Below are 25,312 nucleotides of genomic sequence, written 5' to 3' on the forward strand. Positions count from 1 at the left end.
CCTTTTCCGTGGACTTGTTTACATGGACAAAGCTACAAAAAGCCCACAATTCAAAGCACCTTGCTCATTATGTATTTACAGAATACCATAATTTGGGAAATAAAATATGCTTTAAATTCTAAGAAAGAAATCATGAATCTTTCAGACAAGTATAAATAAATTATAATTTTAGGCCAGTTTAATATTTTCCATTGTTTCCCTCCCCCTTCCCACCTCAGTTATTTTGAAGACTATTATTTAAAGGTGTTAGAAAAATTCCTTTAAAAATTTAGTTTTCCTTTTTTTTATTTTAAAATTCTCATCTAAAAATGGTTTGAGTGAATTTAGAGATTAGAAAAGCTGTCATATTAAAAACATCAGAAAAATTTTAGGAGATTGGTTGTTTTTGTATCCCTGTGCACACTTGGTCTGATATGCCAGTATGCTGTGCCCTACAGGAATGATTCATAAGAGAAGGAAAGTTTCTAGGCTAACTAAATCTTTGCTATGTTTTAAGATAACAAAAAAGGTGCCAGTTAATGGTCTATTGCAAGAGTGTTTTTGTAACATCAACCTGTCTGTTAAGAACTGGACAAAAATAACCAACTCATCATTTTACCAAAATGTCAGACAGTATTGTCTTATCAGAATTGACAACCTGAGGCCATGCAGAGCAGTAACCTAGAGACGAAAGATTCTATTGTCAGCCATAAACGACAGGGCATTTTTTCATTTGCAATTCCCTAACCAATAGAACTATTAATTCTTGGCTAACTCCTGGGCTTATCGGTTAATCTTGTTGACTACAAGTACTCCTCCCCCCACAATTGCTGCCTCTCTCTCAGAGGCAGCAAAGTGGGGGAGCTGCCTTTGATTGAGAGGCAGCAGCATGGAGGGTGAGGGGGACAGGCAGGAGCCGATATGCGCAATGTAGCCAGCTTTAAAGCAGGCTCCCTGCGTATGCTGGTGGTTTATACGGAGCTATCCCCACTGGCACCACAGACTAGGGATGTGACAAATAAGCAAATGCTTATTGGATAGTCGGCACAACAGTCGACCAGTCACTCCGGCCCCCCCCTTGCTGGCTCTATAAGATAAGTATTAGAGGGTACTTCGAAGCGGCAGCGTGCAGTTCGGGGCCAGCTGACCCTAGGGTTATTGTTACACTTCAGGACAGAGGTGCCTTATCAGCTATTCAACTACCATGGATCCGCTTGCTCCCCCTTGATGCCTCCTACAGGAGGACCCTGATGATACAAGCTTAACAGTCCCAAGCTGCACATTAAGAATATACAGAAAATGAAATAAAAAAAACATGGGGCTGCATCACTAAAGGAGTTGCTCTCTAAGATTTTTTTTTTTTTTTAATCTCAGACAGGTAAAATCCAATCTATAGAAGTTAGGATGATGGTCACAAAACATCATTCCTCTTTCTTGAAAGCAAAGGGCTCAATCTTCAAATGTGACACTCTGCACATATTGAGAGAGATATCACAGATAGTATTATTTCACTCTCTCATCTCCACCTGATATTGGTCCAATCAGAGGTCCTTTTCATTGGTTTCTGCCAGTTCGAAAGGGGCCATTATTTCAGGCAAAGATTGCTGGATTAGCACAAAGGAGGCTGGATCTGTTCCACTGTTTCTCTTTCAATTAAAGCAGGCAGCACCCAGAATTGATAGTTTGATTAACAAAGCTTATTTAATCCAATGTAAAAGTTGTCTGAATCCTGAAAACATGTGGAAACAGGCTTCTGGATGTTTGAAATCTGTTTATTTGGTTACCCATCTAATGCTTGTTTCCACTGATGGTTTCATTCTGGACAGCATCCCAAATATTTAATATATTGAATACAAAATAGAACTGACAAGATGTGAAAAAGGCACTCTGATAGAAATTCTGCATTTTGTTTAGAAGAGCCTATTTGATATCATAGCTATAGGTACAGAAGGAAAGAGCAATTGTATTAAATTTCAAGTTGTATAATAAAATTAATACCTGTAGCATACTGGTTTTAAAGTCATACATACTCTCAAACTAAGTAAACAATGCAAAAAAGAAAAATGTATTGTTTAATGGGAAAAAAAAAGATAGCTATGCGTCCTTTTCAAACTATAAGCAAAATTAACATGAAAGTCAGCACCTATTTAGTTCACACAAAAGAATCACTGAAATGCTTTTCTGCTGTTTTGGTCTGACTTATTTACATCCATATTATTTCTTATTTAATATTTCTAAATATTAAACATTTTATCTCCTCTTTAAAAAAAACAGGAATGTTTATTTAGTGCCTCAAAATACTCAAGATTAACCCTTTTTGGCATCACCCCAAAATGTTTTCTATTAAGTTTCAATGCATTATTTAGTAGCTTATTTTTTCTCTTGACACAAGTATTTTTAAATGCTACACTGTAATAATAAGGCAACAATAAATCTGTTCCTGATAACTGGTAGAGTTAAGGTATGTCACAATACCTATTATGGAATCCATCTTTTCAAATATATTTTGTTGTTTTTAAACAATGAACAACTTCATTTACTTGTCAATCATTTTAAAAAGTAATTGAAATACCACAATGTTATGCTTTTGTTATTGTATTTTACTTATCCTGAACTGCTGAAAAATGTCACTAAAATGTCATGGGGCCATCTAACATCTGAATGTATTAGACTTTGTAAAGCAGAAAATATCAGCCTTTTGTACTTGTTATTTGAAACCATTTGTTTTGTTTCTTTCTATTATCTTAAAACCAAATAAAGATGCTTCCTAATAGTGTCATGAAATATAATGTACATAGTAATTTATTTCTGCTGGCAACCACCACTCTCAGAATTTCATGCAAATAAAAAACTGTTTTGTCTCTTACAATGCACTTACTTTTTGCTCGCTTCACAGACATCGGCAATATTGGAGAAAAGATGATGTTTTTCTGTATTGGTCATTGTTAAACACAGTTCTTTAGAATTTTTAAACATCCGGATCAGAATCTCTAAGCTCAGTAAGTATGAATGTTCAGAAGATATTACTTCAAATATAGCCTGCATGGTAGAGGGAAAAAAAACAAAAACTTACAATCAATTTTTTTTCCTTTTGGAAGAGTTATGGATATAAATTACAACAGAAGAACTTATCCAGATTAAGTTTGCCAATACAAATTTAACAGTCGCCTCAAAATTTACTTTTATATGTAAAATGGAGTGCTGCAAAAAAAGCGAAGATGCAGCCTTTTTAAATATGTCTAATAGACAAAGGCTATGTTTATACTGCAATTAAACATCAAGGGCTGGCTCATGACAGCTGACTCACACTGCAGGGCTGTAAAATTACAGTGTAGATATGAATCAAGCCCATACACCTATACCACAATTTTACAGCCTCACGTGTGAGTGTTTAACTGCAGTGTAGACATATCCAAAGGACATTAAGCCAAGTGTTAAAATGCAAACCAGCTGTGATCTTTCCAGTTTTGCAGACATCAGCAAGTTTCAAAAGATTTGCCCACTACAATACTCTGGGAAGAGAACTTAAACATAGCCAGGCCACTGTATGTTAGTTACTATAAGAGTAATGTCTTTTCAAATTCTCTCTCTCTATAAAAAAGTTTTTCCTGTCAGGCAACAGAATGATGTCATCACGCTCTCAGGCCACAAAAGCAGCCAGAGAGAGGGGGGCATGAGAGCATAGTGAACATGGGGCACAACCTGCTAGTATTCTTCTATTATGGAGTCTTGATTATGGGAACCCTCAAAACCTTTGGATCAAAGATTCACCTACTTGACAGAACTAGCAGAGTACAGCACTTAGCTGAGGAGCAAAGGTTAGACCTCGGGCATGTTTATAAAGCCTCCCACACAAAAACTTTTGTGACTGTTCCTCTTTTTCCTTCAGACAGACAAATGTAAACAACATACCTCTGGCCTTTCCTCCCAACTCTTTTGTCAGCTGACTGGCATAAATGGCAAACTTTAGGTGATACAGTGATCTTTGAATTACAGAATTTTGGTCAACTAGGGTTTTATTGTTTCAGGTGTAAATACACATATCCAGTTTTTTATAATATCTTCCTCTGCCCTACTATTAGTTTTTCATCTTTAAAAAAATCTCTCAGAGATTCCTGGAGCTCACCGTGTGACTGACTGGCTAATCAACACAGAATGCTGACACTTCTAACAGCACCACATGGAATGACCAATATGTAAATTAATTTCAGTAATTATTTGTAATTAAGTTCCCTAAGCATCTTCAAACCTGAAGGAAATATACTTCAGAAGCTGACTGAAAAGTCACACAGAGGTTGACAAACATGCTGAACACATGAAAGTACCGATCAGCATCTCACCTACAGCAGACTCTTCCACAGATCATTTTAATGAACAACCTTCAGTGCTTTTGGGTGGCCATGATTATTCCCTTCAGATCCCAGATTTTTCTTAGAAATTCTTCGGGTGCTTTTAAAATCTCTTTGAAGGCATAGAACTGGGATTTTAAAAGTGGCAAAAGTAACAGGGTACTAGATAGTTTAAAAATCCCAGCCTTAAGTCAAATCCACAAAAAATGCATTCCTTCTGGGACAGGGTGGGACAGGTCTCTTTTTGAGGAAACTCCATGGTCACTGCCCAGAACAGGAGCAGCAAAGGTGGGTTCTCCTAGCCTGCCTAGAGAGGCTATACGGAAGGAGCCAATTGCTGCTTCACTCCAGTGGGTTAAGATAAAAGGAGCCCAAGGTCAGGTCTTAACTGGGAGCTCCTCTCCGGCTGCAGGAGCATGATGAAGCTGCATTTGCTTAAATTGGGAAAGAGAACTTTAACCCTGAGGTGTCGGGTGAAGATAAAAGGGCTTTGGGAAGAGGCCTAGAGAAGTAGCAACAAATAATTGAAGGGAACAGTATGTGGCTGTTCTTTATAGAATGCTGGGCTGGGACCTGGAGTTCCTAGTGGGTGGGTCTGGGTTCCACTGGCCACTGACAAAAGCAGCATAAAGCTTGAGAAAGAGACCAGGTGCATTTAGAAGCCAGAGTGAAGGGCTGGATTTAAAGGGCCCAGGGCCAGAGCTGAAGATCCTGATGACGGTGAGTGAACAATTTTTGTTGGACTCTTTGCTATCCCAGAAGGGATTTGTTTTGACTGTTACCCAGCTGGAGGGCAAAGCCACTGAATCAAGCAAGGCTGACAACCTTCAGAGAGTGTCAAGAGCAGGAAAGGCCTATAGCATTGCATGCAGCAATAGGAAGCATTCAAGGTGCAAGTGCCTCATTACATCTTTCTAAAGTCTTTGCTGTGCAAAGACAAGAAGCCAAGACCCAAGGAAAACTGTAGGGGCACCAGAGACATCAGAAAATTGCATATGCAGCATGTCCTCTCCACACGGCTAGCCGCTCTCGGTTCCCTCCAGAAGATACCTGTACAGTATCAGAAGATACCAGCAGTTTACAAACAAAAAGGGATGTGGCCAGGAAGATCTCAGGAGACATAGAAGAGCTGCGTTAGAGACCATGCTTCTTGTAAAAGTACATTTCTAAGCACAGGTTGTACCTCCTTAACCAGGTCTCTCTGGTCTGGCAACATTTGTGCTCCAGCAGGGCATGAGATTTCTCGTACCACAAAGCCCAGGGATAGGGAGGTCTGGCCAGGGAGCTGGAACATGGCGGAGGGTGGGGTAGGCGGTGACTCACCTAGGAGACCCGTGGGGGGTGTGTGCATGTGAGACCGCGGAGGGGTAGGTGGCGCAGTGGAGAGTTCCTCTCCCTCTGGCTGGGACATAGCAGGGGGCAGCAACGGATGCGGTACTCTGGCCCCAGCTGCAGCCCTGGAGCCCCAGCCCCAGCTGCGGAACTCGGGGTCTGGCAGCAGCTGCGGAGCTCGGAGTCCAGCGGCAGCTGTGGACTTTGGGGTCCGGCTGTGGGTGCTAAGCAGCTCTCCAGCCTGGGGAGCCTAGGCCAGGCAGGCAGCAGCAGAGCTGGGCAGGAACCCTTGCCGGGGCAGCAAGACAACACGGACCATGTTGGGAGGGATCTCCCCTGGTCCAGCAAACCCCCTCGTTTGGGACCAATCAGATCCCGAGGGTGCTGGACGAGAAAGGTCCAACCTGGACAAAGAGATGTGTAAAGTCAATGATGCTTGAAACAACATTATATCCCAGCCTGATTCAGCCCCTACTCCCAGAGTTTTACAGAACAGAGACAGACACAAACCAACCTAAGACAGCAAAGCTATCTGGTCACTATATTCATATTGTGACAGGGGAGAGGGCCCAAACAGCATTCTGGCCATTTTCTTTTGCCCATACCACATTTCTAACTTCACTCTGGTTACATTGTGTTTCCCCAGCTGCACTCACCAGGAAAGGATCTGCTTAGCGAGAGCTGCAGAATTCCATGACTAATTTGGTCTGATCTGTGCATTTCTGTACATAGACGGAAACACACGAGCCAATCCTTCACTGTATTATTAAGGCGCTTCTTTTTCTCTGATTTTTATGAGAGTTCTCATTGATTTATTCCAGTTTAAGAACTGCCAGGCTAGGCTAGCGTGTCCCAAAGTCAGAACTAAAGCCAATTTGCAAAGTGTAAACGGGTTTGGATGAGACATCTCTCCCACTTTATACCCAAAACACTTAGCATGACAGACAGAACAATCAAGCTAATTCTGGGCTCACCTATATAGTAATAACAGTAAACAGAAATGGAGAAAGAAAGAGTGAAATCATATTCACCAATTATTGCTTTGTAGTTAACTCAAGAGCATTTCTATGAAACAGTATGAAATGTAGTTAAACTTGAATTTTGTGTGTACTGTTGCAAAAGTATAGGAATTCATGATTAAAACTAGGGATGTGAATGATTAACTGGTGGGGACTGGAGCAGCCCCTGTCCAGCCACAGTTAGAGCACCCTCCTCCCCCAGACTAAAGCTGCCTCCCTCTGCCCTCCCTTCCCCGTTTAAGCTGTTAACCAGTTAAACATTATGTTTAATTGGTTAACTGAGTAAATGGGATCACTAATTAAACTTGATGATAGTTTAAGTGAAAGTATTAAATACTCTTGTTTAGACAACCCTCATGACATAATTATTTCTTTTAGCCGCAATAAGCTCAAAAATTTAGTATATTCTCTTCAAATCATAGTTTTAGATGGTGCCTCAAGGTTTGAAATCTTGTTTCTCTTAAACCCCACCAAACAGTAGTAAACAAATACATTTCCCCAAAGTTTCCATAATGGTGTTTTACCAACGTTTATCTAATAAATATGCTTTTAACAAAATATTTACACAATAAAAATGGTGTACAAATATCAACTGCAGAAATAGCCACGTCACAGATCACTTCTTTTCCCTTCCTGGAGAATATGCCTCTACTGAAACACTTGCACTAAAAAAAACACCACAAAAACCTGAGGCTTGCGAGACATCTTTTGGCTAAGGCTTGCTCCCTCTGAGGAAGCATACGCACATCTGACTTCTGGGAAGCTGGAGTCATGGCTCTTTAGGAATTCAAGGGCCTGAAAGAAGGCACCTTTCCCAGCCCAAAAGTGATAACATGCAAGATGATGCAACACAAGTGTCCACTAAAGTGACAACAGGCAGAAGAAAAACCCCACACTTGTCAGTGATGTGTCCTGTCTCTTGGGCTTCTCTTCACCCATAAATAATGAAATACATCTGAGAACAGACAAGAAATCCAAGAGGACTGGGGGAGTTGCAGAAAAGGAGACAGTTAAAAATCTTGTGTAGACAAGCTAAAGATAATGGCCTCTGTTCTCTGCTATAGGGCAGAAGGGATATTGCACAATGCACTAGCTTCAGCTCTCATTCCGGAGCTGGTTCCATGCCCCACCTAGGGCAGAGAGGCAGACTGCCCATCACCGCTAAGGAGCCATCTACCAGCTATAGTTCACTGGAGTATTACTTGCCTCACCCACACAGAGTCATCCAGCTACCCAAGCTGGAGATTCTCACATGCTAGAGCAGTGGTTTTCAAAGTACAGGTTGAGACTAGGGTTGCCAGGTGTCCAGTTTTGAACCGAACAGGCCAGTATTTGAGCTTTCTGTTTGGGAAACAAATTGAGAAAATATAAAATGTCCCATATTTCCTAAATAAGATGTAATGTAGATTGTGATGTAATATCAAGTGTGTCCCATATTTTTGTTGAAACCATCTGGCAACCCTAGTTGAGACCTAGTATTGGGTCACAGAACGTCAGGTACTAGATCACCTTGCTGTAGGGTAACCAGATGGCCAGCAAGGGTGCTACGGCAGGCCTTCCACTTATCCTGACGAATGGGAGCTGGGAGGTGGTGCCCTTAGGCAAGAGCAGCACACAACACCACTTGCGCACCTCTGCCTGGGATCCAGACCTCCTACTGGCTACTTCCAGGGTTCAGCACGGCTCACAATGCCAGGACAGGCATGGAGCCTGCCTTAGCATTCCCCGCCCCCATTGTGCTTCTGATCAGGGGCTGCCAGAAGTTACCTGTGCCTCAGTTCCCCCTCTCCCACTCCCCCCCCCCCCCCCGGTATTCCAAACCTCTCATCCCCAGTTCCACCTTGGAGCTTGCACTCTAGTCAAAAGACATAACTATGTTGGGTTGTGGGCATCAACAATTTTCTTCAAAAGAATCACAAGAAAAACATTTGAAAAACACTGTGCTAGAGAGATCCTGTAGGTTTTACTGTCCCTCAGCACTGACAAAGGACTCACAGTGAGGGAGAAAATAGGGCAGAAAATATTAGAACAGGATGTACTAAAGTTGCCCCCCTGATGGACAGGTACATATAAGATGTGCATAAAACACGAAATCAGGTATGCTAAGTATTACTAAATCATCAATTAAAAATTACTTAATGAGTACCTCTTGTCTCTTTCTTTCCTCCTGACTGATTGTCTGAGACAGTCCATTCTTTTTCACCTAAAAGACAAATTTTAGTATTTAATATCCTTATGGAAAACGGTCTCTTTTACAATATACAGTATCCAGATAAATCAAGAGCCAAGATTTGTGCCAATAATTAAGTGACCTCACTTCCATCCTAGTTGCTAGTAGAATTCTGACCACTTCACAAAGCCAGCATTTAGTTTTATACAAAGACAAGATTATAACACATCATCATCAACTTTTGGTCTTAGCTATAAATCAAAGCATTATCAGGGTTTTATCTTATAAATTCATTATACCAAATGCACAAAGCTACTGCAGCAAAGATACAGTCCAATTGCTGTCATGTTGTACAGTACAGTACCCTAACCAGTGCTTGCAGATTTTGCACACAAGTATTTGAGCATTAGCCCCTTTATTTTTGCAAGTTAAGTAATTTACTTTACACACACAACATACCTGGGTGCAATTTTTGAGGCCTACTTCAAAATCTTGTCCCTAAATCTTTTTCTCTCACCCCAGACCCTTATTAGACTGTTCATTACTAGTTAACTACCAGTCCAATATAAAGTTAAATTATCATCTGCAGGTTCTTCTTTCTCTACCACCCCTTCTGAACTGTGTCTAGAAAAGACTTAGGGGGTGAAATGAAATATAAGGTGCAGAGAGTCAGGAAGGGATGTGAAATACTATTGATAAGGTTGCCAGGTGTCCGGTTTTGAAGCGGACAGTCCAGTATTTGAGCTTTCTGTTCGGGAAACAAATTGAGAAAATATAAATGTCCAGTATTTTCTAAATAAGATGTAATGTAGATTGCAATGTAATGTCAAGTGTGTCCGGTATTTTTGCTGAAGCCATCTGGCAACCCTAAGGTCCACTGAACTGGGATGATAACACATAAAAACAGTAATGTGCTTTTGTGCTGCACATATGCAATTGGGGTTTGTTATTTGTAAAGAGATAATGCATATCTGAATATGCAAACTGGGACATTTCATATCTGCAGTTTGTGTGCAAATGTCCAGGACTTAGCATGAAAACACCTCTGAAAAAAATCCAAGGAACATCATCTTAGAGGTCTGAATACAAACTAAGAATCCTGACCTTAGGCAGAAAAGTTTGAAAACTTTGGCCTATAGTAAGTACAGGGAACCTTTTTGGGGTCACAAAAATCAGTTGGGGGCCCCACTCAAGTGAGAAGCAAAACAAACCCTCACTGACATGGTTACTGATTGAAGAGAAAGACACTCCCCACTTTCCCCTCACCAGAGTCGAGGGAGGCCCAAGCTAGTAGATTTTGTGCGCTCCAGCCCCACAGAGGGGCTAGAGCACCAGCACAGGCTCCCTGATGCTGGGGCGGGGGAACCCTAAGCCTTGGGGGCCATATCTAGGCAAACTGGGGGCCACAGAATCCCCAACTGTGGTCTACAGGAACATCTGGTTCCTCCCCTTCCCCTAAGTAAAACATTTCAATAGCCCCCTTTAACCAAAAAAAAAAAAAAATCCAATTAAAATTTAAAAAATTAACCTTCCATATTATTAAGGTAGCACAATCTCATCAATCATACAACTATGAGCTAAATGTTGAGAACCTTTGGAAGGGATTGAAAAAACAGGACATTATGTGAGAATGCAGAATGTTGTTTACTTGGGGGACTTTAATCACCCTGACATCTGTTAGGAAACCAATACAGCAGTACACAGGCAATCCAGGAAGTTTTTTGAGAATGTTGGGGATAACTTCTTGGCAGAAGTGCTGAAGGATCCAGCCAGTGACCGTGTGCAGCTTGACCTTCTGCTCATAAACAGGGAGGAACTAATAGGGGGAGTAGAGGTGGGTGACAACCTGGGAAGCAGTGATCATGAGATGGTAGATTTCAGGATCTTGACCAAAGGAAGAGAAGAGAGTAGTAAAATACACTTGGACTTCAAAAAAGCAGATTTTGACTCCCTGAGACCCCAGATTGGTAGAAACCCCTGGGATGCTAACATGAAGAGGAAAGGAGTCCAGGACAGCTGGCAGTATTTTAAAGAAGCCTTACTGAAGGCACAGAAAGAAACCATCCCAACGCGTAGCAAGAGAGGCAAACATGGTAGGAGACCGGATTGGCTTACAGGGGAAATCCTTGATGAACTTAAGCACAAAAAGGAAGCTTACAAAAAGTGGAAACTTGGACAAATGACCAGGGAGGGGTTTAAATATATAGCTCGAGAATGCCGGGGGATTATCAGGAAGGCGAAAGCGCAAATGGAATTGTGACTGGCTAAGGATGTGAAGGATAACCAGAAAGGTTTCTACAGGCATGTTAACAAGAAGAAGGTGATCAGAGAGGGTGTGCGGCCCCTACTGGATGAAGGAGGTAACCTAGTGACAGATGATGTGGGGAAAGCTGAAGTACTCAATGCTTTCTTTGCCTCTGTATTCACGGACAAGGTGGGCTCCCGGACTAATGCGCTAAGTGATACAAGATGGGATGAAGATGGACAGCCATTGGTGGGTAAAGAACAGGTTAGGAACTATTTAGAAAAGCTAAACGTACACAAATCAATGGGTCCGGACTTAATGCATCCGAGGGTACTGAGGGAGTTGGCAAATGTCATTGAGGAGACTTTGGCCATTATCTTTGAAAAGTCGTGGAGATCGGGAGAAATCTCGGATGATTGGAAAAACGCAAATGTAGTGCCCATCTTCAAAAAAGGGAAGAAGGACGATCCAGGGAACTATAGGCCAGTCAGTCTTACCTCGGTTCCTGGAAAAATCATGGAAGGGATCCTTAAGGAATCCATTTTGAGGCACTTGGAAGAAAGGAAAGTGATTAGGAATAGTCAGCATGGATTCACAAAGGGAAAGTCGTGCCTAACCAATCTGATTAGCTTCTATGATGAGGTAATTGGCTCTGTGGACGTGGGAAAGTCAGTGGATGTGATATACCTTGACTTTATCAAGGCTTTTGATATGGTGTCCCACAATATTCTTGCCAGAAAGTTAAGGGAATGTGGATTGGATAAATGGACGGTAAGATGGATAGAAAGATGGCTAGAAGGCCGGGCCCAGCGGGTAGTGATCAACGGCTCAATGTCAGGATGGCGGTCGGTTTCCAGCAGAGTGCCCCAAGGTTCAGTTTTATTCAATATCTTTGTTAATGACCTGGATAAGCCTCAGCAAGTTTGCGGATGACATTAAGCTAGGGGGAGAGGTAGATACGCTTGAGGGCAGAGATAGGGTACAGAGAGACTTGGACAAACTGGAGGATTGGGCCACAAGAAATCTGATGAGATTCAACAAGGACAAAGTGCAGAGTCCTGCACTTGGGATGGAAGAATCCCAAGCATTGTTACAAGCTGGGGACCAACCACTTAAGTAGTAGTTCTGCAGAAAAGGACCTGGGGATTACAGTGGGTGAGAAGCTGGATATAAGTCAACAGTGTGCCCTTGTAGCCAAGAAGGCTAATGGCATATTAGGTTGCATTAAGAGGAGCATTGCCAGCAGATCCAGAGCTGTCATTATTCCCCTTTATTCGGCTCTGATGAGGCCATCTGGAGTACTGTGTCCAGTTCTGGGCCCCCCACTACAAAAAGGATGTGGACGCATTGGAGAGGGTCCAGTGGAGGGCAACTAAAATCATTAGGGGGCTGGAGTATATGACTTATGAGGAGAGGTTGAGAGAGTTGGGTCTGTTTAGTCTGCAGAAGCGAAGAGTGAGGGGGGATTTGATAGCAGCCTTTAACTTCCTGAAGGGAGCTTCAAAAGAGGATGGAGAGAGGCTGTTCTCAGTCGTGACAGATGGTAGAACAAGGAGCAATGGTCTCAAGTTATGGTGGGAGAGGTCCAGGTTGGATATTAGGAAAAACTATTTCACTAGGAGGGTGGTGAAGCACTGGAATGGGTTACCTAGGGAAGTAGTGGAGTCTCCATCCCTAGAGGTGTTTAAGTCTCGGCCTGACAAAGGATTAGTCCTCCCTAGAGCAGGGGGCTGGACTTGATGACCCTCTGAAGTCTCTTCCAGCTCTATGGTTCTATGATTATCTAAGCATTAAAATAATGTAATAAATAATTCCTTTCTATTAGTAATCTGACTTCAGTTTGGCTAAATTAATAAATCATTTTTCCCCAGTTCTCAAAACGCAAGAAATATCTAAACAGAAAGAGAAATATACACACCCACAGTGTTTGCCTACTATGAGCCTGAGTTAATATGCACCTAAATGGTTCTCCTTATTTCTTCTATTTCTTCCTGTGATAATGGATCAGAGTATTTACTGCACCATGGAGGCAGGCTATGGAATTTCACAAGCACCATGGACTTACTGCCAATAACTATGTTCAGCCAGTGAGTCAACTTTTTCTCATATGTACATACACTGGCCATAAAGTGCAGAGAGTGAACTTGGTCCTAAGAGCTCCTTGATTCAAATTATCTTAAAAAAAGAAAAAAAAAAGAAGACGATGACGACGGACCAGGGGAAAAAGAGGACTAATCAAATTGATTCAAAATATTGAGAAATAACGAATACAATTTCAAAGAGGTAAAGATAATGAACTCAATTTAGAAAATAAAACAGAAAATTCATCTTTTCAGTTCTTCAATTAAAGTGCAAATTTAAAATGGGAATTAAAACCCTTAAGAGTGGATTAGGTGACACTGGACTGAACGTCCCAGTTAGTTTCAGTCACTGTTTTGGCACATACTCCTTGCCTGTGCCTGCAAATTACTTCACCTCTCTCAGAGGCCGTGTCTACACTACACCCCTCTTTTGGCAAAGGGATGTAAATGAAACACTTCAAAAGTGCAAAGGAAGCGGGGATTTAAATATCCCACGCTTCATTTGCATAATCAAATCATGGTGCTGTTTTGAACAAGCGCCATGTTGAAAGTGAAACCGCAGTTTAGACATGGTGTTTTTGACAACGGGGAGATTTTTCGAATGATCTTGTACTACAAGATCTTTCCAAAAATCACCCCATTGTTGAAAAACCGCGTCTAAACTGTGGCTTCACTTTCGACATGGCGCTTGTTCAAAACAGCGCCATGATGTGATTATGCAAATGAAGCACAGGATATTTAAATCCCCGCTTCATTTGCGCTTTCAAAGTGCTTCATTTACATCCCTCTGCCAACAGAGGGGTACAGTGTAAACATAGGCTGAATCTCAGTTCCTCTGTCTGTCCCATGGGCATTATAATACTCTTCCTTCCAAAGGCTGAGTGCCAGTTGATGAATTTGTAGCTAAATGCTTCTCTGGGCCAGGATCCATTTGCAGAAATGAGGCAACTCAGGCAAGAATGAAGGGTCAGATTTGGGGGATCATTTATCTATCCTGCATGCTTCTATTTCAGGGAGTGGAAGAAGTTAGTAGTGCCCCCAAACTCTGCTACATATGGACAAGACTTTACCATCATCTTCTGAATAAAGACAGAGACTGCAGCAGGCTGGATTGTGGAAAAAGGGGAAAGCAACTTTTTGTAGGAGGAGTATGGTGACAATGATATGTGGCATATGGGGGACAGATGCAATTCTGAGGGGGGGGGGGAAAAAGGGAAAACCAGGTCTGACCACATGCCCAAATTTTGTTAGGGTTCATTATAACTGCAACTGGGAGCAGGGGATCAGATATTGGGAGAGAACGACAAGGAACAGGCAAGAATTAGGTATATAAATAGCATGGAGTAAGGTTGAAGAGGAAAGGGTTATTTCAATGCTCTGAAATGTAAATTCCTACAAACTCTAGACTTCAGCCTGTAACCTTCTTCCATAAACTGTACTGACCCCCAATTCCAGCACGTAGCTAATGGATGAGTTCAACTGGGACCACCTCTTTTCCTGCTAGGCGTGCTCCCATTCAGCCCTCTGCAACCCTGGCTGGGTCCTGGGATAGGCAAGGAAGGTCAGTTAACCAGGTGCACTGCAAACACTTCCCATAGTTTCACAAACCTCCACACAGAAACCATCTGCCTCTTAGTGTTTGTAAGTGTCTATGAAGATAGAAGTGTTCTGTAAATGTTTGTTATTATAAAGGGTTGTAACTGAATGTTTCTCTCTGGAGATCAGCTGTGACCAGAAAAGAGCCCTATGTCTTTCTAGTAAAATGGAGTATGTACACTTTTTATTTTAATTAGCAACCACAAAGTTACTAAAACTAACTGCTAGGAAATGGCGTACCGTTTTTTTATGCTGTTGAATATTTGCTATAAATATGCAGAGACTAGAAGTACCTATGAACGTGTTAATGAGATCTCTATAATTGCTGTTAATACAAGTGACTAAGTTCCCAATGAGGATGCTAGAGCAACTGCTGCATTAATTTTCAAAAAAAAAAAAAAAAGTAGTTTCATGTTATAATTATTTTGCTAACTATGGGCAAGTGCATACAAAGCTACAGGCAGTCCCCGGGTTACGTACAAGATAGGGACTGTAGGTTTGTTCTTAAGTTGAATTTGTATGTAAGTCGGAACTGGTACATATTGTAGGGGAAACTCTAGCCAAACATTTCTCCAGAGCTCAGTTTTATTCTCCCACACCTCACTTCCCTCAGTCCTTTATTCTCAAGCTGAGGTGTCTGCTGAGAAAAGCCGCTCCGCGTCTCCCTGGTCTGCTGGGGGGGGGCGCTAGCTTTGTGTCTCCCTGGTCTGATAGGGGGAAAAGCAGCTAGTGCGGGGTTGCCTCACCCCGTTTGTAAGTAGGGATCCGATGTAAGTCGGATCCATGTAACCCGGGGACTGCCTGTACTTTTCTCACATCTCCACTCATGAGTCTACTCTCTAGAGTACACAGTCACTGTCCTTTCAATCATTTTTCCTCATGTCCCTGGTCATTCTTGTTGCCCTTCTCTGAAGCTCTGATTCTGCGATATCTCTTTCCACAAAATGTAGTGCGTACAGGTAGAAGAGGAGAGTGGCTAATAGTAAAAGGGCTGTAACCTTAGGTAAAATAGGTAAGTGATCAAATAATCAGAAAAATATTGGGAAGTAAAGAAGCGAGAAACAAGCCTTCTTATCACATTGATGAGCTGTAATTTTCTTTATTATCTGTATAACAACAGCACCTACAACAGAGACTGTCCAAAAGGATCATGAAAGACAGTCCTATCTACAAAGAACTCAAAATCTAAGATGACAAATAACAAATGAAGATGGGTGGGGGACGGGGAGGAGGGAATAGTGGAAGAGATAAAATCCAAGCTCTTTCTTGAACTGACCTTCTACTTCATTGTTAGTTAGATAACACCTTATAGCCATCATGGAAGAAGCAGATCTTGAAAAGGAATCTGAACAAGATGACAGATTTAAATGCCATGACATTTCAAAGCTTTAAAACGTTCTTCAAAACTCAATGTAACTTCCACATGCATATGTGCAGCAGGTAGTTGGGAATACTAAATTGATTACTTACAACCAGATCTTCTTGGATGGTGTAACTCCTAAAAAGCCAACTCAGTACCTTCACATTTGTTCTACTGAAAAGGCTGACCACAACCCTAGCCTGCACAGCTGGTTTAACCAAGCTCTACGGCTACGTCTACACTGGCCCCTCTTCCGGAAGGGGCATGTAAATTTCACGAGTCGTCGTAGGGAAATCCGCGGGGGATTTAAATATCCCCCGCGGCATTTAAATAAAAATGTCCGCCGCTTTTTTCCGGCTTTTAAAAAAGCCGGAAAAGAGCGTCTAGACTGGCCCCGATCCTCCGGAAAAAGTGCCCTTTTCCGGAGGCTCTTATTCCTACTTCAAAGTAAGTAAGAGGAATAAGAGCCTCCGGAAAAGGGCACTTTTTCCGGAGGATCGGGGCCAGTCTAGACGCTCTTTTCCGGCTTTTTTAAAAGCCGGAAAAAATCGGCGGACATTTTTATTTAAATGCCGCGGGGGATATTTAAATCCCCCGCGGATTTCCCTACGACGACTCGTGAAATTTACATGCCCCTTCCGGAAGAGGGGCCAGTGTAGACGTAGCCGGGATGTTTAAAAAGTTGTATTTTCAAAAATGCCAGATTCATTATATTCATCTTTTTATATGTTGATAGCTCAGATAAGTATTCAACCCCACTTTTTTTTCCTGCCCTCATTTCATGTTGTGAAATTTACTAGTATGACATGATTTACTGGACAATCACTGTAACATCACAAAACCACTTTGTCACAGAAGCAAAAATGTAAGGTCTCTAAGACTCTGAGTCACATTTCACAGGAGCTCTGTTTGATTTTCAAAACCCTCTCTCTCTTGGTCAGTACTCTCCCCTCCCACTTACGAAATCAAGTAAAAAAAAGTAAGCAAAGATCCTGGTACAAAGTCTGCTGCGTTGGGGTGAACACGTTATGTAAGGTGACCATTAATAACTACAAATGTGGGGCTAAGGCAGCTTTAATTTAAATTGAACATTTTTATGCCAGGACTGGTGACAGTTTAAATTACCAATAAATGTTCAAAAGCAGAGTTATTTTGTAATTGGCCGCAATATTTTTAAGAAGTCTTGTTCATCAGAACATTGGCCGGGGGCTTGATTATCACATTAGCACCATACGTGTAATAAAGAAATAGGTGAACTCCTCCCAGTAGTCTCCTTGTTATTTACACAATGCAAAGATAAAACCCTAAAACATGCAGACATTTGTATTTTATTGCTTAACATTTGTTTGTTGCAGGAGCTACAACAGCAACTAAAATTACTTTACATTTGCAGTTAGCTAAAAAATGTGGAACAGTGTTGCTGGAGTTTTCTTTAGGGGGCAAAAAAAGAAAACTTTTATTGCACTGACTGTATTTTAAATTGGTCCATAAAAATAGATTTCATTAACTGGCAATGTATCAGTGGAATAAGCCAGCTGAACTGCTAAGTACTTAAACAATGTGCTTTTATATATGTTTAGCTGTCCATAGTACAAAACAAATGAAGACTTTAACCCATTATAAATAAGGCACATAAAGGTAAAACAACTCCTATTATAGTAACTGGGTTTGCAAAGGTGCCAACATCAGTAAGACCGCTCTTATGAAATTTACAACCTAAGTAGGATTTTATTAAATCATAACAACATAATGATTTAGGTTGTGAACAGCCAGCAGTACAAGCTGTCAAAGCAAACAACCTGACCTGTGAACATGTGGCCTCTTTATTTTATAACTACGTGAATCCTTTTTTATTCCTTTTGCAGAAAAGATGTTCTACAATAGCTTAAGAATGCAGTGAACAAAAAAAAAAAGTGTGCCCATTCCTCTGGCATCCAAAAAACACAAAAAGCAGCATTCAAAGGATTAAATTTGCGGTAAAATTGTGGAACTTCTAACTTTTCCGATTCTGACCAGACATACAAGCTTGGTAACTTTGGGATTTTCCACTTAGCATTATTGTTGCTCACTCTCCCCGACCCTCACTCACTTTTCACTGGGCTGGAGTAGGGGGATTGGATACAGGATAGGGTGAGTGCTCTGGCTGATGATGCAAGCTCTGAAGTAGGGCCAAACAAATGTAGGAGGGGGCTCCAGTCTGGGGCCCAAGGGATTTGGAGTGGGGCAAATGGGTCACAGTGTGGAAGAAGGTAGGGGCTCTGGGATGAGGCTGGAGATGAGTGGTTTAAAGTGCAGGAGGGGGTCTGGCATTAGGCAGGGGGTGGGACTGGGGATGAGGAATTTGGGGTGTAGGAGGACTTTAGGGCTAGGACATGGGGAAGGGGTGCAGGCTTACCTCACACAGCTCCTGGTCAACATCACAATGGGGCTAAGGCAGGCTCCCTGCCTGTTCTGGCTCCATGCCTCTGAAGCAGTCTGCAGGTCTGGCTTCTAAGAGGTAGCAGCACAGATGTGGGGGCAGGCAGCACCGCAGAGCGGTGCTGGGGGGGGCAGGGAACTGGTTTTTAAGTCAGCTCCCCCCCCCAGCACTAGCTCCTGCTTCCCCCACCCTTGCTGCCTCTGATACAGAGGCAGCGTGGGAGGGAGGGAAGGAAACGCATGTAGTTGAGATTAACTGATAAGCCTCCACATAGACATCCCTACTCTTAGACGCTTTTATTTATAATGGTGTATTTCAATGTAATTTAAACCTATTATTAAATTAGGGGATATTGAATTGTGGGAAACTGACTAACTGAAGTCAATGCATTTTTCATCGACTATTCGATAGGGCATCTCCACCTCTGAAGTGCAAAAACAGCCCTATGGGAACTCTCCAGCTGATCCCGGGCTCCGTGCAATGCTGCTACTTTGAAATGCTGCCACGAGAGCTTGACACCGAGTTCCCGTGGTGGTGTTTCAAAAAGGCAGCATGCAGGGAGCCCAGGGTCTGGCCCCAGGCTCCACGTGGCATTGCCACTTTGAAGTACCCCCTTCTCCACCCTCCCATCCGCCCTGCTGCCTGATAGAGGCAGTAAAGGGGGCAGAGAGAGCAACTAGTCGACAAGCTTGTCAACTATCTGATAAGCATGGGTATGTCTACACTACAGCACTAATTCGAACTGAATTAGTTAATTCGAATTAGCTTAGTTCGAATTAGCGCATCTAGACTTAAAAACTAGTTCGAATTAGCGTTTTGCTAATTCGAACTAGCATGTCCACACTGAGTGGACCCTGAACCGAGGTTAAGGATGGCCGGAAGCAATGCCGGCAGGGCATCAGATTAGGACTTAGAGCGTGGAGCTGCTGTCTCAGAATAGCCGAGGGCTGTGCTTAAAGGGACCCGACCCCCACCCCGGACAGACAGTTCTCAGGGGTTCCCCGCTTGCAAAGCAGTCCTGGCTTGGAGTGCCCTGAATGCCCACACTGGGCACATCACAGCACTCGGCCATCAGACCGGCTGCACTTGCCGCAGGCTGCCATCCGGAGGGGGGGGTCAATCAAGGGGCTTCAGGAGAGCTTCCACCCCGAGGAGCCCACAGAGCCAGCCCAGTCCTCCCCATCGGGGGCTCGTACCCCATTCCTCCCGCACCTCCTTCCACTTACCCCTCCCTAGCCCCCTTTCCTGATGTACAAAATAAAGGACATGTGTGTTCAAAAATAGAAACTCTCTTTATTGAACAAAACTCAGGGAGACTGGGAAAAGGAGATGGGAGAGGGGAAGAGAGAGGGTGGGAGAGGGGAGGGCAACTAAATGATCAGGGGTTTGGAACAGGTCCCATATGAAGAGAGGCTAAAGAGACTGGGACTTTTCAGCTTAGAAAAGAGGAGACTGAGGGGGGATATGATAGAGGTCTATAAAAGCATGAGTGGTGTGGAGAGGGTGCATAAAGAAAAGTTCTTCATTCGTTCCCATTATAGAAGGACTAAAGGACACCAAATGAAATGAATGGGTAGCAGGCTTCAAACTAACAACAGAAAGTTCTTCTTCATAAAGCAAATAGTCAACCTGTGGAACTCCTTGCTGCAGGAGATTGTGAAGGCTAGAACTATAACAGAGTTTAAAGAGAAGTGAGATCAAGTCATGGAGGTTGGGTCCATGGAGTGGTATTAGCCAGGGGGTAGAAATGGTGTCCCTGGCCTCTGTTTGTGGAAGGCTGGAGATGGATGGCACGAGACAAATGGCTTGGTCATTGTCTTCGGTCCATCCCCTCCATGGTACCTAGTGTTGGCCACTGTTGACAAACAGGCTACTGGGCTAGATGGACCTTTCGTCTGACCCAGTACGACTATTCTAAGCTCACTGGACCACCCTGATTTTCATGCACACCTGCTCCTGGGTGGCCAGGCTGACAGCTATCCTGCCGTAGATGGCCACTTTCCTGTGCCTAGTGCGGAGGTCGTGGATGAGGTACACGATGTCTGCACTAGACCAGGCGGGCGCTTGCCTCTTGCGGACCTGGGCAGGCTCCCGGGAGCCGCCAGCCTGGTCCCGGGAAGAGGTGGAGGGCTGGGTGGCGGCGGGTGGCTGGCTCGAGCCGTGCCAAGTGCAGGGTCTGCTGGCTGGGTGCTAGCAGGCTTGCACCTGGCACGGGCACCGTAGCCAGCCCGTGCCCCTTTAAGGGCTCCGGGGCTGGGAGGGGGGCAGAAGACTTTCCCTGGTCATGCCCAGAGTGGCCACCAGGGAAAGCTGGGGAGGGCTAGCCTCCCACTAGTTCGAATTAAGTGGCTACACAGCCCTTAATTCGAACTACTTAATTCGAACTAGGCGTTAGTCCTCGTAGAATGAGGTTTACCTAGTTCGAATTAAGCGTGCAGCTAGTTCGAATTAAGTTTGAACTAGCAGTTCGCGTGTGTAGCGCCTATCAAAGTTAATTCGAACTAACGTCTGTTAGTTCGAATTAACTTTGTAGTGTAGACATACCCTATTTGCTTATCGGATAGTCAACTTGTCCTTCATATCCCTATAATGAATATGCTAGCATTTCTTTCAGACCAAATTTATATCAGTTTAAAAGTGTCCACATAGCCTTTTGCACCATCTACATGTTTTGTTAATCTTTAAAGTGCTACTAGACTATTTGTAGTTTAAGTTTTTCCTGTTAGAGACTAACACATCTACTCCTCTGATTTTAAAATAACTTTAGTTATGCAAGCAAAGTTGCACCAGTTTATAATCCTCTTGCTATGCCCAGAAATCAACCACGTGTGGATAGAGAGAAGATCAAGGAGACTACCCCTTTTCTGTATACATTTGGAGTTATGCCTGAGGGGAATCCAAGAAACCACCTGCCAAACAAAGTTAAAATGATACTGGCTACTTCCGCCACTTTAGAGCAGCAAAAACACAGATTCTTCTTACATAAATTACATATCTTTACCAATAATCAGCAACATCTTAAGGAATTTGTTTAACAGTGAAGAGATTTCCTGTAGCCAATTAACCTTATTTATACAAGAAAGAAAACAGACGCCTCCACCAATAAAATGAGCCTTTCCTTTTGCTAGTATAAGAAATGCCATAAAATAATGTTCCTTTTGTTTTTGATAGTCACAGCACAAGATGAAACTCTTCGATACTCCTTCATGGAATTTCTAGCTATTCTTACAAAAGCATGTTCATTAGTTTGGAAAGAAGAAGACAGAGGGGACATGATAGCATTTTTCAGGTATCTAAAAGGGTGTCACAAGGAGGAGGGAGAAAACTTGTTCTCCTTGGCCTCTGAGGATAGGACAAGAAGCAATGGGCTTAAACTGCACCAAGGGAGGTTTAGGTAGGACATTAGGAAAACATTCCTGTCAGGGTGGTTAAACACTGCAATAAGTTGCTTAGGGAGGTTGTGGAATCTCTATCTCTGGAGATATTTAAAAGCAGGTTAGACAGACATCTATCAGGGATGGTCTAGATGGTACTGGGTCCTGCCATGAGAGCAGGGGACTGGACTCGCTGACCTCTCGAGGTCTCTTGCAGTTCTAGTGTTCTATGATATGCTTATCAACATACTTAGATTACAGGCTGTTTGGGGCAGAGGTCATCTTTTTGTGCTGTGTTTATACAGTGCCTAATACAATGTCATCCTGGTCCATAACTAGGACTGATAAGTATTCTCACAATTCAAACAGCAAATAACTTTTTGCTCTCCATCTTCCATGCCTCCAAAAATCAATCATCAATATATACTTTAATAAAAGGTAAACATTTCTGAAGACAGCATACAAACAAAACAGAAGGCACAAAACTATTAGATGCAGGGCAGAGACTAGTCTGGCAATCTCACAAAACATGAGAATGTGAAACTATTCCTATGGGTGGTGGTTAAAATTCCCAAGTTTACAATCTACCTGTGTTCCTTTCATAGCTCATTATTAATCATGAACTCTTTGGTCACCATTTTAATTCCCCAAATATATACTGTATGTAGAAGCAAAGAAATGCAGCAATATAAATAATATTTAGCAGAAAATCAGCACATTACAGATGATACACACACATCCAAATACAGCCCCTTGGGGCAGAGAAGGGGGTTGTACATGTGTACATTTTGTCTGTAAATGGGTGATAGGAAAGGAATCACATGAGGATTATCTATTCTGTTCACTCCCTTTGGGGCATCTAGCATTGACCACTGTCGGCAGACAGGATACTGGGCTGGATGGACCTTTGGTCTGACTGAGCATGGCCATTCTTATGGCCGAGGAAAGGGCAATATTGATTAAAGCAGTGATCGGCAACCTAGGCTAGTGAGTGGGCCACATGAGTGGTCATCCATCATCTCAGTGGGCTGCAAGATTGTCATAACCAAGACAGTCTCCCAAGATGCTTATTTAGTTGGGACTGGTCCTACTTTTAGCAGGGGGGTGGACTTAGATGATCTTCTGAGATCTCTTGCAACACTAGGATTCTATGATGGGGTAGAATTGTTAAAAGTATGGCTATGGCCTCTTCAAATTTTGGAAGTCAGGAGATATATGTCCACACAAAGCACAAGAGCTCTCAGGCTAAATAAAGTGAGCTCCTCTACTCAATGATGTCACTTTCTAGGACAGTGAGCCTCAAGGGTAGTAAACCTCCAGCCCTTCAGGAGTGTTCTCATGAAAAGCAATGGTTGTGAAAAAAGAATAAAAAAATTCAGTCATGGTTTATGGTCCTGATCTAAAGATTGTCCACAGTCCTCCTTCTACACACAGAATAAAAGTGCAAACACACAAACTCAGATTAATCTAAAGAGAAAGCCATGTCCCTGCCACTAAATTGAGTATTTTGAATGCAATGCTTCGGACTAAGGTATACTGCGCCAGTGTAAATTCTGTCTATTATGGGCAGGGTGTTACAATGGCATAGCTATAGCAGTGCTAAAAACCCGGTGTGCAGAAGGCCTGAGTAGTAATCATCATGCCCTATAGGAAGTGAGCACAAGATCAGGCCCTTAAGATTTTAAGTGTTCAAATTTTATCTGGATCATGGGCATTCAGCACATTAGTGTACTTGTGTTTCTTTAATTATGTAAGTTTGACAGTCATCTGTAAGAACGTACAACTGAATTGCAATCCACTATCCTTTGTTTGACAGCAAATACATTTTTAAATAGTCTTTATTTTGATTGCAATGTTGGTGTTGCTATGTTGGTCTCAAGAATATTTAGAGAGGTGAAGCAATATCTTTTATCCAACCAACATCAGTTGGTGAAATAGACAAGCTTCTGAGACTACACTGAGCTCTTCTTCCCTTTCACCAACATAAGTTGGTCCAGTAAAAAACATTACTTCACCCATCTTACAAATGTATTTAGACTGACAATATACAAAAAACATCCAAAGTTAATCTTGAGCAATCATTTTCATTGGTGGCTAATGACTGTCTTGGATAAGCATGGGCCAGCATTTTTAGTAGAATGAGGCTGAAATTGCTAAATCTTCATCTTATACTCACTTTCACATCTCATCCACTTTATTTAATTTTGCCTAATTTTGTTGTTTAGATACTTCTCTTACTATGTCACAGACACTGGCTTTTGTCTCTTTCGGTGAACAGTTCTTTCCAATAGACCTTACTAAATTATCTTGAAGAGCAAAGGGATTTGTGTAGGTAAGATCTAAGCAGAGTTAGTAGTTCAGATTTGGGCCCATATCTACAACACTTGAGTATAGGTTGGGCCTCCCTGGTTCAACACCCTGACAGGTCTCAAACGAGGGAATTTGCTGGACCAGGGAAGGTCAGTTCTGGTCCCCCTGCTCAGCTCTGCTGCCAGTTGCCAGGCCCCCGGACTGGCCACCGCACCTCAGCCAGGCTACCACTGACCCCGCTGTGGCTGCTGTCCCCGGCCAGACTCTCAGCCATGCTGCCACTAGCCCCACTGCAGCTGCTATCCCTGGCTGGGCTGCTACCCCCAACAGGTGTCCAGCCCTGGCCTGGCTGCTGCCAGCCCCACTAAGGCTGTTTATCCCTGCCTGGCCAGACTCCTGATCCCAGGGCCACCACCTTGGCATTCTGCTAGCCCCAGCTGGACTTCCAGCCCCAGCCAGGCTGCAGCAGGTCCTACTGGGGCTGTCACCCCGGCCAGACTTCTAACCTGGCACCACTGCCCTGGCAGGGCAGCCAGCACCAGCCAGCTTCTGAGTCCCAACCACGCTGCCACTGACTGCACTGCGGCTGTCATCCCTGCCCAGTCGGACTCCTGGCCCCGGCACTATCATCCCCGCAGGAGTCCCAGGCGCAAGTCCTCTTTTGTCCTACTCCTGGACATCAGGGCTCTCTGGCCAAGGAATATCCATGGCCCTTCTGGACCACAGTTGTTGCCGGACCAGAGAGTCCCAGTTTTTAGTGGTTGAACCTGTAAATTATTTGTGGGCATTTTTCACTATATTTGAGAAAGGGCTGAAAGTCAAACTTCAAACAGAAAATGCCACTGACAGATAAAATTCTTGCTCATATACACAATCTTGCATACTGTATTTTTACTGGCAATGTAGCCGTTCAATACTCACCGCTGACAGCTGGCTCCACGTTGATCTCAGGGGCTTATACTGAATAACTATCCTTTCATCCAATTTTTGTTCTTTGGACTCAGATTCTTCATCAGAATCTATGTCCAGAGCCTTTTCTTTGTAGTTCTGATACAATACCGCATTTTCTATCATGTAA

At 43.0% G+C, this 25,312-nt stretch overlaps 1 protein-coding gene across 1 annotated transcript in view; it reads right to left on the reverse strand.

Annotated features, from left to right (window-relative positions):
- ARHGEF26 (Rho guanine nucleotide exchange factor 26) overlaps positions 1–25,312 on the reverse strand; it is a 115,899-nt gene that overhangs the window by 83,575 nt on the left and 7,012 nt on the right. Inside the window, exons 4-6 of the mRNA XM_075937745.2 lie at positions 25,156–25,301; positions 8,826–8,882; positions 2,858–3,018 (exon numbers count right to left, since the gene is read on the reverse strand). Coding sequence (XP_075793860.2) covers positions 2,858–3,018; positions 8,826–8,882; positions 25,156–25,301 — 364 coding nt within the window. The remainder of the gene's footprint in view (positions 1–2,857; positions 3,019–8,825; positions 8,883–25,155; positions 25,302–25,312) is intronic.

Source organism: Pelodiscus sinensis, chromosome 10, assembly GCF_052426305.1.
Source record: "Pelodiscus sinensis isolate ZL-2025 chromosome 10, ASM5242630v1, whole genome shotgun sequence".
NCBI lineage: Eukaryota > Metazoa > Chordata > Testudines > Trionychidae > Pelodiscus > Pelodiscus sinensis.